The 19,482-nt window shown below is 35.8% G+C and overlaps 1 protein-coding gene across 5 annotated transcripts in view; it reads left to right on the plus strand.

The window, feature by feature from the left end:
- Nucleotides 1-15,260, plus strand: part of SYDE2 (synapse defective Rho GTPase homolog 2) — a 49,236-nt gene extending 33,976 nt beyond the window's left edge. For 4 of the 5 annotated variants that reach the window (XM_070592750.1, XM_070592749.1, XM_070592751.1 and 1 more), the window contains 3 exons: nt 1,012-1,193; nt 4,105-4,336; nt 9,151-15,260. In XM_070592750.1, coding sequence (XP_070448851.1) covers nt 1,012-1,193; nt 4,105-4,336; nt 9,151-9,641 — 905 coding nt within the window. In that variant the 3' untranslated portion in view covers nt 9,642-15,260. Of the gene's footprint in view, nt 1-1,011; nt 1,194-4,104; nt 4,337-8,528; nt 8,577-9,150 lie in introns of all 5 variants that reach the window. The other variant, XM_070592752.1, reaches the window with a different exon arrangement.
- The last annotated feature ends 4,222 nt before the right edge of the window (nt 15,261-19,482 follow it).

Genomic DNA, 19,482 nt, shown 5'->3' on the forward strand with positions numbered 1-19,482 from the left:
AGGAAATATATTTATATAGCTCACTTATTTGCAAGGGCTTTGGACCATTGATATTCTTTTCTTTTTTTTATTGAGGTGTAATTGACATATTGGTTTCAGGTGTACAACATAATGATTTGATATTTGTAAATATTGTGAAACGATCACCACAATAAGTCTAGTTAATATCCATCACCACACAGTTACAAAAATTTTTTTCCTGTGATGAGAACTTTTAAGAGCTATTCTTGTATGTCAGTTATATCTCAATTAAAAAAAAGACAAAACAGACATTAAGTTTATCCTTTCCCAAGGTAAATTACTCTAAAGCTATCAAAATTCCCATCTCTAGTTTTAAAAATTGTATGGCATAGCAGGAAGATGTGATTCCAATTTATTCAGACGGGTATTTTGATCCAGCTTCCTCTTTGGATGCAACACCCACTAAAATCTTCAAAGCAATGTTAGGAAGAATATTCTTTATCTTGTCAATAAGTAAATAAAAAAAGATCTACTCTCTTGACACCTTTCAAAAATGCAACACAGTATTATTAACTGTTGTCACCATGTTGTACATGGACCATTGGTATTCTTTAATTATCAATTAAAAATCTAGAAATTCAAAATTCATGTAATTGGAATAATTTGCCATTAGTATGCCTAGCTTTCTTAACTTTTGTTTTATGTGCATTTAGAGGAGCTCTTCATAGGGGGACAGAATCAATAGGGTGTATGTATCAAGAATTGCTTACTTTATGAGTAACAAACCTAACGTATGATAATTGGAAATTTTGTGTGTGCATTTTTAGCATGCTCTCAAAACAAAAAGTCGATTACCAAGGCAGTTTACAAGAATACAAAATGCTAGTGTTTGTTATAATAGTTTCTTTTTTATGTTGTTGCTTTTATTGTTTTCAGAATATTAAAAGTTGGCTATAATAATACTTAAATTAAAAAAAAATTCACTGCAGTTTTTTATTTCACTCTGAAGACCAGTTGCCGACTGTCTGTCGTTTGTTTGTTTTTCTAAAGGTGTTCTTAAGGATTATTTAAGAGAACTTCCTTCTCCTCTGATAACAAAGCAGCTTTATGAGGCTGTATTAGATGCAATGGCAAAAAATCCTTTGAAAATGTCATCAAGTGGTTGTGAGAATGACCTCAGTGACTCTAAGTACACTGTTGACCTGCTGGATCGTCTGCCTGATGTTGAGAAGGTAAGCGTAGTTGTTGTACATTTTTCCTGAAAGCCAGTTAATGAATTATGTAGTCAGCTCCAGAACTACAAATAATTTTTTAGGTATTTGACATTTGTGGCACTCATGAGTTTAAGCTCTGCCTTTACTAAAGTCTCCTTAAACAGCATAAATCTAGAAACTACTTCTTAAACAGAATAAATCTAGAAAATAATTTTATCTTTTCTGTATATGATTTTAGTCTATGTACAATACTCCCTATAAGTTTTTAAAGAGAATAGTTATTATTAAAATAATATATGTTTATTATAGAAAAATTGGGAAGATATAGAAAAGAATAGAAAATTGCAATTATTAATATCCAAAGGCAACTATGCTTAACATTTTGGTCTATTTCATTTTAATATTTTAAAAATATGGTAACTGTTTTAGTGCACATGGCTTGGCCTCAAAACTTAAGCAACCCTCACCACCACCATTTCCTTCCTTCTTGCCTCTTCCCATTTGCCGCCTCCCCACAATCTAAATCTTGGGACCAGGATCTTTAGGTATGCCTACAACAGAGACAGAGGGATGGCTGGGTCTGCAGAACCAATCTTAGCCTAAGTTTAGCTGTTGTTTCTTAGGACAAAAGGGAAAGTGAGAGAGAGAGATGAGGCTGGATTTGTCCACATGAGACTCACTTTGCACATATTTCTTATCATGTGAGGGTAGAAAGTGCAAGAGTGAGTGCAGGAATGTTAAGGTAGGAACATAAGCCCAGAAACTTCATTCACAAATTTACTGTAGTCTTCTGAATGTCCTTGCTCTGTCCAATTAGATTAGCAATTGTTACTCCTTTGGGTGGGGGGAGGGGAACAGCTACAAACAGATGGGCAGAAGCAGAAGGGTGGGATGAAGGGGTAGAAATATTCTGTCTCCAATACAGGGTAAAATTGTCAGTGTCATTTTACTTATAAGTGAAGAAATGAGTGTCAGGGAATTTCAGTCACTTGCCCAAGGTTATATAGCTTTTCTGAGTGTTGTAGTCTGTCACATGAATTTAGGTCTTTCCGTCCCTAAAGCTCATGCTATTAATATCCTTTCTAAAAAGGCTGCAAAATATACCATTGAGTGGACTTGACATAATTTGTCACTATTTTGTATAGTGTTTAAGTTTTGAACTTATTTGTATATATTTGTACACAGAGATTTCTTTTCAGTTAGAATTACTTACTTAGAATCTCAGAGTGGAATTGCTGATTTAACTGATGTGAACATTTTAAGCGTCTTACTACGTTTTCATATTACTTTTCAAAAGGAACACAACAATTACATTTTTTGTCTCATCTTATTTAGTAGATCAGAAGAAGATTTTCTTATTAATAAATAAAGTTGCATTTCTTGGTTTGCTGTTGAGATTGAACTCAATATATTTAACCAGTTGTGGTTGTGTGTGTGTGTGCTGTTCACAATATAACATGGTGATAATAGCCTTAAGAAGTCAATGTATGTGGAGTCCCACTTGTGTTAGGAAATGTAGGATGAATGGAAAAGAGGAACAAATATTATTTACACTGTTTTTGGATTCACATATTTGACTGGTTTTGATTTCAAAATATCAATTATAGTCTTCTCTAGCTTTCATTCTCTCTTTATTCCTTCCCTTCACAGCCAAACATTGAAAGAATGCTTATCCCAGCTGACATCACTTCTTCACCACTCATTTACTACTCAGTGCATTGCAATCTGGCTTCCACCCCATCTCTCTGGACTTGTTCTTGCCAAGGTTACTAATGACCTTCTAATCGCCAAATCCATTTGTCACTTTTGGTTCCAGAAATAACATGTCATTTTGATTTTTTCTTTTTTTATGATTTTTTAAAGTTACAGTTTTTGTCATTTGTTTCTTCAATACAGTTATGAAGAAGAAATTACCCACTCATTTTATTTGTTAAATGATTGATTATGTGCCACTACTTCAAAAACATTCCGTGCCATAATTGCGTAAACCTAATTTAATAACCATTCTACTTCTTGAGCAAACACCCCTTACTTGAGCAAATGAGTAAGCATTCTTCAATGATTAAAAAATAGAGTATTTTTTTAATAAATTTTTCTTTCATTTCAAACTATACTATTCTTCCCTTTTCCATGGTTTATCTACTTAAAATTATTTATAACTTAAGAAGCACATTGGCATTTTTCCTAATCTGGATCACGATAGAACCTGGCCATGTTCTGAAATGGTTACCTTCCTAGATTTAAGGATAGTAGTCCCCTACTTATGATTACAGAATTTATCTGTACTTAAAAATGAACACTCTTACCCTAGTTCCCTTTCCATCACAGCCTTTGCTGTGGTCATTTTAGAGGAGAGGAGAGAGGAAAATGGTATATTTTCCTAGGGACTCTAGCTGAAATTTGGAATGCCTTCTTGAGCATTTTTGGGGGTTTTTTTGGTGAAGAAGATTGGCCCTGAGCCAAAATCTGTGGCCAATCTTCCTCTTTTTGCCCAAGGAAGATTGTTGCTGAACTAACATCTGTGCCAGTCTTCCTCTATTTTTTGTATATGGGATGCTGCCACAGCATGGCTTGGTGAGCAGTGTGTAGGTCCGTGCCTGGGATCTGAACCCACAAACCTCGGGCTGCCGAAGCAGAGTGCGAGAATTTAACCATGAGGCCACCAGGCTGGCCCCATGAGCATTTTATAAAGAATATATATTTTAACCATTTAATAGATGAGATTATGTTGTTGGAACCTAAGGGTCTTGTGTAACATTTCTATAAGATAATATATTTCAAGTTCCAAAAATCCAACTTACAAGCAAATCTTTGAAACAAACTTTTTAAAAGTGACAGGATGCCTGTCTGTATTTTCTGCTATAAATTGTGTCCTTGAATTTGCCCCTGTATAACTCCATTAAGTGAAATTTAATTTAATTTAATTTAGGCGAGTCTAACGATGTTGTTGGATCACTTGAAATTGGTGGCTTCTTATTATGAAGTGAATAAGATGACCTGTCAGAATCTGGCCGTGTGCTTTGGACCAGTATTATTGAGTCAGAGGCAAGAGACTTCCACCCATAACAACAGAGTCTTTACTGATTCAGAAGAACTTGCAAGTGCTTTGGATTTTAAAAAACATATTGAAGTTCTTCATTACTTACTTCAACTCTGGCCAGGTAAATACTTCTATGGACATATTTTTCTCTTTAAACAATAGGGTGTTTGAATTAGCTTTATTAATTAGCACTAAATTAGCCTTAGTTTGAATTTGCATTAAATATGCCCATATATGTTTGAAGAAAATCTTTTCTAGATTTTGGTTTTTCAAACAGTTATGAATTGATACCTGCCCTTTAGATTTCTCCATCTAAAGTTTCTGCTTTTGCTGATAATATTATAAACATATAGATCAGTGTACACATTTGGGATCTGGTCGGATCTGGATTTGAATGCTGATTGTGTCACTTATTAGCAGTCTGACCTTGGGCAAGTTCCTTAACATCTTAGAGCCTCAGTATCATCTTTTGTCACAAGGATTTAATAATATGTTTATAGGGCTTACAAAATGATTAAATGAAAAAACGTATGTAAGGTGCTCAGAACAGCTTTTGGCACTTAATAGGTACTCAGTAAATGTTAATTTCTTTACTCTTCTCATTTTTGGTGCAATGGGTATGAAGCAGAATTTGTATTTCTCCTTTAATCATTTCTTCCTGACATCTGTACTGTATTCATGGTCATTCTTCCTATTATCCAGGCGCAAATTAACAGTTATTTTTGATCTTTCTCTCTTTCTTATTCATCCCTTATTCCAGTCAATAACAAAAGACGGACAGTTATTTTCCTAATATATCTCTTATATAGTTTCAGAGCTAAAAGGAATATGGATTTAGTTAGATGTTTTACAAAGGATGCTGTATCTAAGTTCCAAAATTTTTATCCTTTAGTAACCTCTGCTCCCCTCCCCCCACCCAGCATAATCCCAGAGGTGAAAGTACTAGATGCTTGGTGTAGCACTGTGGTAAAGGGCTTGGGCCCTGGAGCCAGGCTTGGATTCAGATCTGGGTTGTGGCGCTCACCAGCAGTGTGGGCTGAGGCAAATATTTAATTCCTTAAGCTTCAGTTTGCTTCTCTATAGATAGCGCCTACCTCAGTGTTGAAGAATTATCTAGATAGAGCATCTAAGGCAACGAGCACACTGCTTAGTGTAAAGTGAGCCCTCAGTAAATGTGCTTTGTTACTCATTTGTTTATATGCGAAGGATAGACCAAAGTACAAAGGAATGCTTGATTTGCTCTTTTAAAATACGTTAATCTGATTAATTTTAAAGAGTCAATTAAAAATAAAGCTAATAGAAGTTTTCAACTTTTAAGTTTGGAGAGTGAAAATTTTTGCTTTCTTTTAAACACAAGCTTAAAAAGTATTTCTAATTTATATTTGAACTGAAGTAGTGCATATTTTTAATTATTTAAAAATCCTGAATCAAGATTCTCTGGATAATTGATCTGATTTCTGCATTTGGTACTCAAGATAAGGGATCTGTCAGGTTAAAGTTTCAAATGTACGTTTCCTAGCTTTTCCTAGAACTGCTTTAATTCTAATAAACATCAGGAATTGCAAGAGGAGCCATCTTCTCATTCTAATCACAAATAAAATAAAAGTTAATATCATTAAGTTTACCATCAGTACTTGAGTTCTTTATCAGTTCTGTATCAGAGGTTAATATCATTTCATTATTTTGTAATAGCCGCCTTAATTTGGGGTATAGGAGCAAAAACTCACCTTATATCCTATGTTATAGAAAAGGCAGGTTCAGATTTCAGATTCACTCTATTTCAATGACAACCTTAAACAACTGATTGCTAGCGAATAGCACCTTATTCCAAAGATTTGTGTTGTTGGATTTAAAAATAACTGCTGCCTTTCCATAACCGGTTATTTTCTTTAGCTGTAGGACCTGAGACAAAGGACAGACAGGGCAGAAAGATGAGAGGGAACAGCAGTTGGTTTTGCCCTCTAAATCATTTGCTTTTTTAGTCAAGAAAAGGCAGAAATCAAGCAGAGGTAGAGCAGTCACTGAGCCTGAGAAAGTTGATGATGCTGTAGAGAGTGGGCCATACCTGGCATGTTAACTTGGCGAGCGCCCACCTCTGTGCATTCAGTGGAAGATTTTGGCTCTCCTTGCTATGCATCTCTTACTTATTTTTCTTTTTGGAATTTCCCCCACTCCCAAGATAAAAAGAGTTGATTCCACCCTTCCCCCGCCCACCTTCCTTTTTATTTTCTTAGTTTTTCTTTTTGTGGTATTTTCTGTTTTTTAATTTTGGGCAAGAATATAATTTGCTTTGAGCTTTCTATTTGAAAAATCTTGTCTTAAAGTGATGAGGTAGAACCCTAGTACCTTGGCGCTGAAAGGTGAAAACTGTCCTGCCATTGGTTTGTCAGAGTGTCTTCTGCCAAACCCTAAGGTTCTTCGGAAGCAGCTTTGGGGCCAGATTGACAATAGGTAGGGGAACAAAATGGAAACACACTTTCTTTTTGACCAGAGCAGTCTCATTTAATCTTTTTTATGCATTGAGTTTTTACAAAATTGTTGCTTTTTTGAAAATGGATTTTCTGTTTTAAGAAGAATATTGAAAATTAGTAGTAGGCCACCTTTCACTTTACAGATGGGGAAATAGCTTTAGAGAGAGCGTAACTCCTAGACCAGCTGTTTGCTGTGTCCCCTTTTGCATGATGAGTAGATTTAGGGCAGGATTTTTTGGAAAAGCTATACATTTTTTGCTAATCCTTTTTGTTTCATTTTTCTCAGTAAACTAAGCTTCATGAGGTCAAGGTCTATATTTTGCTTATTCTTGTACTCCCAGATCCTAACAGAATACTTGACACTAACTAGACATTCAATATATTCTGTTAAATAAGGTAATTATGCTATAGAGAAAAGGTTAATAAAGCGTTAATTAAAAATTTAAATCTTTTGGTAGAAAAGATAAGAAAATTAAGTTTCTTAGTAGTTATCATTAGACTTTGAAACTTTTTCAGCAACCTTATAGACTACATTTTTCATTTTTATTCTGTTGAGGAGTAGTCAACAGTGCTGGGAAAACCAGAACTTTTCTTTTGGGGTTAAGATTAGCCATTTTCTCTGCATTATTTAATAGGAAACCATTCCACTATCATTAGTTTAAAAAGCTAGTGAAGTTGATTTTTCAGAAATTGAATTTTAATATAAAAGATATAAAATATCATAATTGGTTTCTTAATGTTTTCCAAGAAAATATACAAAAATAATGTTCGAATAGGGATGTGGTTAAACAACTTTAAGCAACTGGCAACAAAATGAATCTGGGTTTTGCAGATAATTGTCAGAAAACAGGCACAATAAGACCAGCTTAACACACAGGGTCAAAAATGTTTTACTTTGGTTGGATCACTAAACAGATGACCTCAAGGTTAGCAGAGCACTGTAATGGTTTGGCAAAAACAACAGGCATGACACTTAAGCACTGAGAAGAACAGGAATAGCACAGAAAATGAAGGGAGAGAAGCAAGGAGGCTTAGTGGAGAGAAGCAGCTAGAGGAGAAAAAGGAGTGTGAATAATTGAGCAGGGGAATCCATTCTACAGTTACATCAGTGAATGGCATGGGACATTCTGCATTAATATGGTTATTAAAGATCAGTTTAAAGTAAATATCAGACTTTTATTTTCTAGAAAACTTTAGATCAAGAGCCTGTAGCTATTCATAATGATATACAATAACCATCATAAAAATGCAGATAAATAGAAATGTTAAAAACATCCCTGTATACAAGTATCAAGCATTTTAATAAAATCTAAGTAAAAAAAATTACTTGATCTCTGGAAAACGTTATGGATATAACTGCAAGTCTGGAAAACTAGAACCTCATACATTTTTGTTTTATTTTTCAGTTATCTTATTTTGTACAATAGGCAGCAAGCATTCGTTATATGTTGGAATGTAAAGTTGGTGCATTATCACTGATAATATGTTCCCTTTATCTTAGTGAAGGGAAGTATAAATGGAGAGGCACTTATTAATGGGGAATAAACAAGCAGAAAGAGAAACGTATTATGGACAACATTTAATAACTATTCCTCAACATTTAAATTAAGTCCATTTTATATGCAGAATAGCCTTAGACAAATGTTGTGTTCAATATACTAAACAAAAAAGTAAGTGGTAAAGCCTTGGTTTGTTATGAAGTAACATGTGTCTCAGTGGTAATCTCTGTGGCCAGTACAATGCATACTCTTAGAAGAAATTAGTCTTAGTATGAGGAATGCTTTTTGAGATTGTTAGATACCTAATCAGAATGGGAAAATAAAATATCTGTACTATTTTCAGGCCGTAAATGAAGACTATTAGTAGCTAATGCTGTATAATCAAACTCAGGTAATAAGTAGTCAAGTCTAGTATTCTTGCATTTTATCAAAGTGAAATTTGGGCTGCTTAGTAAAGTAAATTATGACTCTGCTGCTAATAGAATTGCAAAAAAACACAAAGGTCAGAACTTTTAGAGTGAGCACTTTAGATGCCTTTGCCTTATTTAGATGTTTGCAGACGAAGGAACTTTGTTTTGTTTTGTTTGTACACCAACATGCCTTGCCTGCTTTTTGCTGTGGCTTTTAATTTAGAAGGAGCTACCAGCTTAGCTACTGTTTGAATTATAGCTAGATAACAATTAACTTGCTCAGGAAGTTAATCAACGTTGGAAATTTGGTTTGTTTTGGGATGTTATGATATAGCATGAATTAGCACCACTGAACATTCTACTAGCTTCTGTCCCTAATCTTAATTATGTCTGGTGATAGAAAAAATAATTGTGGAATGCTTTCTTCTGATAGTGTGCATGTTTTTTGTTTTATTGCATGTTTGTAGTTGATTATTAAATGGCTTATCTCTAGCTCTGTTTTTTTAAGGTCCGTTGGATTACTGTTACTAAAGCAAGTTTATTGTTTGTTTCCAGTGCAGCGTTTAACTGTTAAAGAATCAACAGACAATTTGTTCCCAGAGCAGAAGTCTTCTCTAAATTATATGAGGCAGAAGAAAGAACGACCTTACCTGTTAAATTTGAGTGGTACTGAGTCATCAAGAGTACTTAGGCCCAGGCAAACCAGATTAGACAGTCCTCTTAGCAATCGCTATGCAGGGGACTGGAGCAGCTGTGGAGAGAACTACTTTTTAAATACGAAAGAACATTTAAATGATGTGGATTATGATGATGTCCCTTCTGAAGATGGAGAAAATTGTAGCAAAATGTATGGACCAGGTATAGTGATTGAACAGCCAAGTCCCGTGTCCAAGGAGTGCACATTGCAGACATATTTGACAATGCAGACAGTTGAGTCTACAGCAGATCGAAAAGCCAATCTCAAAGATCTACAAGAAAGTATTGACACTTTGATTGGAAATCTGGAGCGTGAGCTCAACAAAAACAAGCTTAATATGAGTGTGTGAGATTGAGAGTTTTTATTTGGTTTTTCATAATACTTTAACCTGTCAAATCAATCTTTCTCACTTTCTTATACCTCTCACAGTGACGTTTTTCTTATTTTACTCTTGAAACCTTCAATTAGTTTCTAAGTTCATGTGATTCAATTAAAAACTATTCATTATTAGAATTTTTACTTATCTCATTAGAAAATTTTTCTTGGGGTAAAGATAACATGGACTTCTTGTGGGTATTTTAATGAATCTTGCCAATTTTTTGGAGATAACTTTTAAATGCACTTGTAAGGTTCAGAGAAGTTATTAGCCCCTTAAGATTTCTGTACTTTCTAGGAACTGCTCTTCTGTAGCTGAAATAGATGTTCCCTTTAGGGGAATGCTGCAGCTGCGCAGTCTGATTTGCGGTATGAGTCCATGTGCACTGCAACATCATTGATCAGATTTCATTTGCAATGCAAATGCTGCTATAAGAAAACCTTCCTATAAATAAAAGTAAAATTATACAAATATTAATGTATTAACATCCAGTAATTATTTAAATGCTTATAAAATTAAATATTTTTATAATCCTGAAAATATGTATATATTTATAAGTGCCTATATGTAAAGGTATTAGAATGGGGAGAGGGATTTGCTGCAGAATCACATGTATCTTTAAAGTATCTATGTCATGAGGCCAAAATTATTAGCTTAAAATATCTTTTTCAGGGAAGGAACTTTTAAGTTAAAGGAGGAGCTGTACAGAAACACTTGAACCAAAACACTAGAAGCATCTGAATAGAAATAATAGACTTTCTTTTTTTGATTCACTGAAAGTCACAATATCCCCAGTGAGAAGTCATCTTTTAAATTGAAATCCTCTAACTTCTTAAGGGATTAAGTGCCCAGATTTCTGCACTAGGGACTTAGATTAAAATAATCTTTACCTATTCTATGCATTTTTATGTTCTGCTTTATGAAACAAAGTAATTATACTTAAAATGTATTTATTTGTAGTAGTGCATTTATAACAATGACTTTATAATTACCCTCATTTGTTTCTAAAGAAATCTTGCCAGCATACTACATGTTATTGATTTTTAAAAGATAACTTATTTTGGCTAAGTATATCTACAAAGTAGTCATTATAGTAATCACCGCAGTGTTTGAAAATGTAAACTGAGAAGTCTTTTTTATTAAATTGGAATGTATTTTTTTAACTTTTATACCCACAGAATGTGTAATTTTTTTAAATTATAAATAAAATTTGAATTACCAACTTAAAGACGTAGCAGCCATTAAAAAAACTGACTTCTTGATGTTTTCCTACACATTGAAGTATTTAACTATTTCTATGCAATATAGGTTGGTAAATGGAACACCTCGTTATTTAATTTGAAAACTCAATTGTTAAAAAAACAGATAAAGAACTATTTTTATATGAAATTTTCATTTTTTAAAGCTTTGTATAGCAATTCAGAAGAATACCAAAAGAGTATGTGACAGGTATGTATGTTGAGTAAACAGTCAAAAGAAATGTACTTCAGGTGTTTTGTGGGAGGACTGTCTCGGTCTTCTTCCCTTTGTTTGCTTTATCATGTCTGTTGGATGAACTGAATACGATGTTCCAGCAATGTGAACGTTTTATTAAAATATTATAAGCTTGGTGTCATGCTATTAATTATCATAATGAGTTTAAGGATCATTTCTCTTAAGGTCATTCTTTTTAAACCAACATGTTAAAGTATTAGACCATCATTTAGTATCCATAAATGTATGTAATAACATCTTTTTGTCCAAAATTGAGTTTTCCAGAATCTGAAATACTTTAAGGGCCACACTTACTTTGTTATATAATTTTGGACGGGAATAGTTTTAAAATGAATCTCTGCTCTCTTACATAGAAAATACTAAACAGTTTTTGTTGTCTAAATCACCGAGTCGTAACTATAAACCTTTTATTGACTCACCTGTATTCAGTAGTGCTCAATAAGTTTATGCCTTTATTTTAAATGGCCTTTCACTTCAAATCTTTTTTGTTTTTATACCTGCTTTTTATAAACTCCTGAGGTCTTCCTAGACTGTTAGGCTGTCAACTGGCATTCCCTTCCAAGACTACCAGCCCTAATGTTTTTCAGGATTCAAACAATTTTAATTTTAGTGCATGTCCCTGAAGAAAAATCTTAAAACAGTTCGGACGGATAGAAAATAAAAAGTAGAAGTGCTCTCGCTGCCCTCCACGCCAAGCCCACTTTTCTGAGATAAAGGCCGCTTTTTGTTCTTCAGGTAGCTGCCTCCCTCCCTCCAGGGTTATTGCCACTGTTTCTTGGTTTGTCATTGTCTGTTGATTGTCCATTATGGATGATAAGCAGTGTATCTCTCTCCATTCCTCCTCCCCATTTTATGGTTTTAGTTCTTCTTTTGGTTTCCTTTGTAACTTTAGCTAGTAATCTTTATTTCTTGATCCATCAGTTTTACGCAGTGTCTCTTGACTCCCCACCATTGTGGAAATGACCAACCCTCTGCTTTCTTTCCAACCGATTACTGTCCTTTACCTCCTAACTTCTCTAAGTTACACTCTTAGTTTATATAATAAACATTAATAGATGTATATTATTTTGGGAAACTATACTTGACTTAGGCTTTTCCTTTATATATTGATTCTAAAAACTGCAAATTGACAACTAGCAGTTATGTGCTAGATTATGCGAAAGTATTCACAGGTAAACCAGGTGACTTTGTCTCCTGTATATCCGGTCTTACATCCTGAAGTCTGTGTTGGTTTAAGCAGAATGTTCCAAGCCAGAGGTCAAATGGGTTATTTTATCTTACAGCCATCAACTTCTCTAAATCATGCTGTGTGTTATTTGCTTCATAATTGGGTCATGACTTTTGCAGATGTTTATTTTTCCTGGAGCAAATAAATTGCTCCTTTTTTTGGACAGAAGAAAAATGCTTTCTTCACTATAACACTTCTTTTATACTATTGAATTACCAGATTTGTTCAGAGTGCTTTTGGCTCTCAACCTGAGATTTCTAATACATATTCTTGCCTTTGTATATTTTTCTTTGACAGAAGAAAAATATCTTCTTCACTATAACCCTGAGATCATTTTAAGGTTCTTAATCAAGTCTATCAGACTTGGACAAAGTAACTTTTAGCTGTCATCCTGGGATATATATTTTTTGCACTCCTATGTTCTGCTTTGTTTTGTATCCCACTCTTTCTGGATTTCGTTTTCTTTGTTTGCTGAAGTATATTATAAGTACTTCCCCCCTGACACACACAAAAAGGGTGCATGGGAGATAAACTCTGAGTCCTTGCATGTCTGACAAGGGCTTTATTTCTTCCCCTGACCTCATTTTGATTGGACCTGCAGTTCTAGGTTCAAACTCATTTTCCGTTAGAACTTTGAAGGCATTTCTCCTCTTTAATCTTCTGGCATCCAGTTTTGCAGTGATTCAGGCGAGAGAGATGGTGATTCAGACCAGGCAAGAAGCAATAGAGGTGGCAAGAAATTGTTGTATTCTACGTATATTTTGGAAGTAGGAGCCAAAAGAATCTGCCAGTGGACTCTGAAAGAAGTAAGGCCTGAGCATCTGAAGGATGGAGTTACCATCAGATGACATGGAGATGACTCATATTTTTTAAATGAGCTCCTTGTAGTGGATGTTGTTATTAATATATTAGTTAACAAAATGCCTTATAGTGTCCTGTTAACTGTAAGTACTAATGCTCCTGCACTGGTAATGATGTCCGTAGAGTCATTGCAGGAATAAGAAAGCAGGAAGACTTCATATGGATCTAAGCAAAGTTCCACATTGTAGCTGTCTTTGGAAAATTTCCGATTGTGTAGCTTTATGTTAGGGACTGTAAAGAAACAGCTTTGGATAGTGGTGTGGTTCCTAAAAAGAATTGTTTCCAGACCACAGAGTGACTATGAGGCGTAGGCTTTTATCACTTAAAAACATCAATTTTTATTTACTTAGATAGTAATAAAGTTTAATTATTATGTTTAATAAGAAAGAGTCATAACTTGAGTCTTACTTACTGACCTAGGACGTTGGTACAAAGAGGAATGCTCCTTGGCTCTTTTCCCTGCCGCATGCTCACTGAATTCAGTAAGGCTCATATTTGATAGACGTTGAGGTGCCAGAAATCAGAGTGCTTGGTTGCATTTGACTCAGCTATAAACTAACTCAGGTAGAAATTGTATTTATTGAAAAAAATAATGTGTCAGACGGAAGGCTATGTTAGGGCGCTGAAAATATTTTGTATCTTGATCTAGGTGGAAGTTTCATAGGTGGTTACATACTTCAGATTTGTGCCCTTTATGGAAGTCATACCTCAATTTTTTTAAGTAATTTTTTTTTAATGGGAAAGCTAGAGAAATAGACTTGGAAATAAGCAGAACTAAGAGAAGCTAGGTGATCAGAATGACAGCGACCAAGGCTATGCAACGTTAGGGTACTGCTGTTGCCGCCACTGCCCCCAAACACAGTCCCCATGTACAGCACTGGAATTCATTATAAAGCGTCCCTGCTCCTCTGCATCACTGCTCACTCAAAGACCCTGACAGAAGCATCAGATTGTGCCCCAGCTTCCAGGAGTCAGAGAGCGATGGGCTAGCATCATTTCCCCGAAACTTAAGACAGTGGTAACTTCTATAAATATAAGAAGGGATTGAGATGCTGAGCAGTGACAAATATCCACACTTCCCTAGTCTTCATCTCGCCCTGTTGCCCCAAAATTGGAGTCTTTCTCTCACCCCCATACCCAACCCATCAACCTTCTCTGACTGCTATATGTCCTGAAACTGTGCACTTGTCACTACTTACACCCTTGTCCAAGCCACCAGCATCTCTCAGTCTCTTCCTATTTCATCTCTTTGCTATCACTCTCCCCACTCCACACCCACAATCCATTCCATACATGGAAAATAGCAGTCATTTCAAAAGATAAACCACATCATTTCCTGGGCCTTTTCCCTTGCTCCCTGTGCTCTAGCAACCTTGAGGACCTCATTTCTGTCTTAGGACCTGCACTTGCCATTCTCTGGAAAGCTCTTTCTCCAGATCTTACTTGGGTAGCTCTTTTTTGTCATTTCACTTCTCTGCTCAAATGTCACTTCAGAGGCTGCCTCTGAAAACCCCATCAGTAACCTGCTTTGAGAATTCAAATTTCTGTTTCTTATAACAAATACCAAAAAGTTACAGTACTATTTGATTAAACAATGGACATCTATAACTTTGGAAAATGTTTACATTTAAATGAAATTAAAGAAGAAAAACTTTTGAAAAGTATATCCACACCCATTGTTGCTGTTCGTCATATCGCCTTGGCTTATTTTCATCAAGGCATTTATCACTACCTGCAATTACCTTGTTTATTTGTTTATTATCTGTGTCCACCCTTCTAGAATGTAATCTCCGTGGCAGCAGGGACCTTGTGTATCTAGTTCATTGCTATATGCCTAGGAGCTATCACATAGAAGATGTTCAGTTAATTATTAATAAATGGATGAATGTAAAGGGATTCCCAGAGAATGGTTGTCTTTTTGTCAGGAAAAGACTAAGGACCATGAGATGCAATGTCTGTAACTTTTCAAAATGTCACTCCTGAGTAATAAATTATTTATGGTTAAGAAAGTAATGTCTTTTTTTTTTTTTATTATTAATGACTTGTGTTTCTTTTGGAACTAGGGTTGCCTTGGAAAAATGAATGACTTAAAAAGTTAGTGGTGTGGTAAATTTCGGGCAATTTTTATAGTTATTTTTTGCTGCAGAGTTGAGTAGAAACAATTATTTAAATGATATATGTATGAAAGAGTGCATCTCACTGTAGGAAAGGAAGGTCTGTAAAAAAAACTTTTGTTAAAAGACATCATTTCTTTCTTTACAGAAATCACAAGCAAAAAAGGTCCTCTTAATTTTGGACTGATTCACTTTAATGTACACTTTTTGCTAGAACTAGAAAAACCTATTTTTCACTTTATTAGGAGAAAACATTTTCATAAAGTTGAGTGAATCCTATAAATAGAACTCTCATTAGAAAGAATAGCAGAGACCACTTTGGGGAACAGGCACTACATTTAATGTTTTTATTGTTCTCACTGCCAAGTGTTTGTTTTCAGCAAGTGAGAAAAATGCCTAAATATTGTTCCTGAGCTGGGTTGCCTTAGTCCTTATTTGCTCGGTAAGGCTATTGGCGTGCTTTAAGCCATTTGAGTTCATCTTTCTTCACCTCCTTAATGGAGGTAGTTATGTAGTGAAAACTTGGTGTTGCCCTCAATATGCTACATACTTCTTTGACTGGAAATTCCATTCTTCAAAATAAACTCTTCCAAGGAGAGTTGAAAATTCCAACTTTATAAAAGTGCAATGGGTGTTAAATCAAAGAAAGGGAAAGTCCCTCGCATTAAGATGTTTTCGTGAAAGTTACGAGACAGCGAGCCTGCAGCTCATGTCTTTCTGCAGCTGTGGATACTGAACAGTGATCCCTTGTTCTTGACTTTTGTTCAAGAGAAGGGACGCAGGTTGCCAGCCTGTTTGCGTCTGTTCTTGCCTAACCTTTTCCCCCCTGTAGCCATTGTAAAACCCACTTTTAACCTAAGAGCAAGTTTGAATCATTAGGTAAGTGAAAACAGCTTGTCTAAACTGGTAGATAAGAAATGTCAGAGCATAAAGTGCTGTCTGTCCAAGGTTGTGGGGCTGTGTTTGATCTGTACTCGATGTCAAAACTCACCTGTAAAGTCAACCAAGCCATGCTTAAGAGAAGGCATGTTAGTGTCTTTTTACACCAACATTTTATGATGAACATTTTCAAATAGAAAACTTGAAAATTTTACAGTGAATACCCATACATCTACCAGCTAGATTTTATAATTTTAAGCATTTTGCTATGTTTGTTTGATCATATATCCATGCACCATTATCTGTCTTAATGTTTGGTATGTTTTAAAGTAAGTTGCAGACATCAGCACTCTTCATGACAAATGTCATTTTGGAAGCCAAAAATGAATTGGAGGTGAACTTTGTGTGATTATAATTAACCTCTAAAAGAGTCATATAATATGTGAATTCACCACAGATCCTAGATTTCATCACGGTTGGAAAGATCCAACATTGCTATTAATAGCCCTTAAAAAGTACTGCACATTTTGGGTACACTGTGATCCTTTCCACATTACTTTTAGCTATCCTAGATGTCCATCATTCACAGAGAACCTTCACAATTTCTACCATATTCAAGTACAGTACATCATATATTTTCTAATTTTCTCTAAAAAATCTTTTTTCAATTAAATTTATTTTTAGAGTAAAACTTCATATTGCTACCATAAATGGAAAACCAGTATTATTTGTCATAAACAAGTTAACCATGCATATTTTTTCTACATACACACTAACGTAAATTCAGACTGTCCACCTTGGCATGCACACTTGGCGCACTTTGGGAAACACTGAGTTATAGTCCCCATCCTTCCCGATTTTCCTGTCACAAATATTGGGACCCGAGAAAAGTCAAAGCTGCACTGGAAGTTGGACACATAGATGACTCCAGTCTGTTCTCTTTTTAAGGGACAAAAGCACCACACCCAGACTTGCCTAAGCCTCACCTGAGCTGGTGATGAAGAGAGGTGGAGGGTTTCCTACCGCAGGACTAGAAGCATCGGTTACAGCCTTCTGAGATTCTGTCCCCACTGGGGCCTATCCCTCATAAGCCTAGTGTTGTCAACCCCCCTGCCCTGCAGGCCCCATACTGGCAGGAATAGAACCAAAAGCCAATCCTTGCAGCCTGAGTTTTTACTCTGGGGACTTTGAGGAGCTGTGGCCCTGACCACGTTTTCTTTTTCATTTTGTTTCTCATTACACTTTTAACCCTCCCCTACCAACATATCTTCCTCCCAACTACCTTTGTGTTAACACAGGTGTGGTAGGAGACCAACAACACTATCTTTCCCCCCCAAAATTAGAACCAGTCCTAGGAACCAGACAAGTGGAGATCCAAGTAGCAGATTTACTGCTGATACAGGTAGGCTGGAGAATATGGCTTGGGTCTGTGGCCAAGGGGGCTTCTTCCTCCCATACTCTTTCCTCCTGAGAGATGGAAAAGTGCCCTCCCTTTTATGGAAACTTAAGAAGTACGGGATGTTATCCCCTAAAAATTGCCTACTATTGCTTCCTCCTCTAGTGACCAAATGTCACGGGATGAACTTTGAGACCCTTTGTCAAATGGAGCGGGAAATGGAAATGCTGTACTGCTTATTGGCAGCCAAAAACAACACGTAAAGGTTTCCCACGTCTTTGGTAGGCAATTGCTGCCATTGGGTACCCCAGTTAACCTGCAAAGTGGCCAAAATTGGACATATTCTCACCTCTCTTGATAAATCCGTTCTTTCTCAAGCCCCTGTGGCCATGTGCCAGCTCTGGTGCCTTGAGCCTCAGATGTCCCAAGCTGTCTTGCCTTTCCCTCCTATACCCAACAGAATCGGCCTCCTCTGCCTCCAGGGAAAACTTGCCTTCCATTTGGTTCTACAGTCTCACCTGAAAATATGCAGTTGCCTCATCTGATTAAAATACTAGGGTGTTAATGGCGGTAGAGTTTATTTGTAGTTAGCTTATTAACCCCCTTTTAAAGAATAGCATAAGAAAATACCAAAGGGACTCCCTTAATTTCTCTCAGTTCTTTCTGTTAACTGTGGGTTTCCTTGATGCTGCTGCTACAGTTCCATGTCACGTTCGCTTCTGAAAGATTATCAGTTTTGTATTAGCCATCTCAACTTCCCATATGTACTTATATCCTCAGCCACCACAGAAGAGTACTTAATCCATTATCAGCTATGCCATTAATGCATTTACACAGGACTTGAGTCACAAAGGGGTTGGGCTTCTAGCAAAGCACCTAGTGGAAATTTTATGAAAGTCAGAATTATATATGTAAATCAACACAAATATACATATGAAAGGCCTAGACTGGCCGAAACACCTTCTAAAAAAAAAAACAACGACGTTTAAGGACCAATACTATCTGATTTTAAGATGACTTATAAAGTGACAGTAATCAAGAGAGTATGGTATTGGCATGAGGATAGACAAACAAATCCATGAAACATAACAGTTCAGAAATAGACCTGTACATATATGGACAATTGATTTTTGACAAAGGCAATCTCTTTGTCAAGTGGAAAAGGGGTAGTCTTTTCCACAAATGGTGCTGGAACAATTGGATATTCATATGCAAAATAAAAAAACTATTTCAATAAAATACCTCATGCCATGTGTAGGAATCAACTTGAAACGGATCATAGATCTAAATGTAGAGCCTAAAAGTATAAAATTTCTAGAAGAAAACCTTGTATTATACAAAGATTTCTCTGCTCACCAAAAACGTGATCCATTAAAAAACAAATTGATAAAGTGAACTTCATCAAAATAAAAACTTCTGCCTTTTGAAAGACACTGTTAAGAGAATAAAAAGATAAACCACAGACTGGGAGGAAATGTTTGCATGTATCTGGTAAAGAACTTGTATCCAGAATATATAAAGAACTCTCAAAACTCAATAATAATTAAAAAAAACCCTCCGAGGGGCTGGCCCCGTGGCCGAGTGGTTAAGTTCGCGCGCTCCGCTGCAGGCGGCCCAGTGTTTCGTTGGTTCGAATCCTGGGCGCGGACATGGCACTGCTCATCAAACCACGCTGAGGCAGCGTCCCACATGCCACAACTAGAAGGACCACAACGAAGAACATACAACTATGTACCAGGGGGCTTTGGGGAGAAAAATTAAAAAATAAAAAAATCTTAAAAAATAAAAAAAACCCTCCGAAACTCGTGAGCAAAATGTGTGAATAAACACTTCATGAAAAAA

This window comes from Equus przewalskii, chromosome 24 (genome assembly GCF_037783145.1).
Source record: "Equus przewalskii isolate Varuska chromosome 24, EquPr2, whole genome shotgun sequence".
Taxonomy (NCBI): Eukaryota; Metazoa; Chordata; class Mammalia; order Perissodactyla; family Equidae; genus Equus; species Equus przewalskii.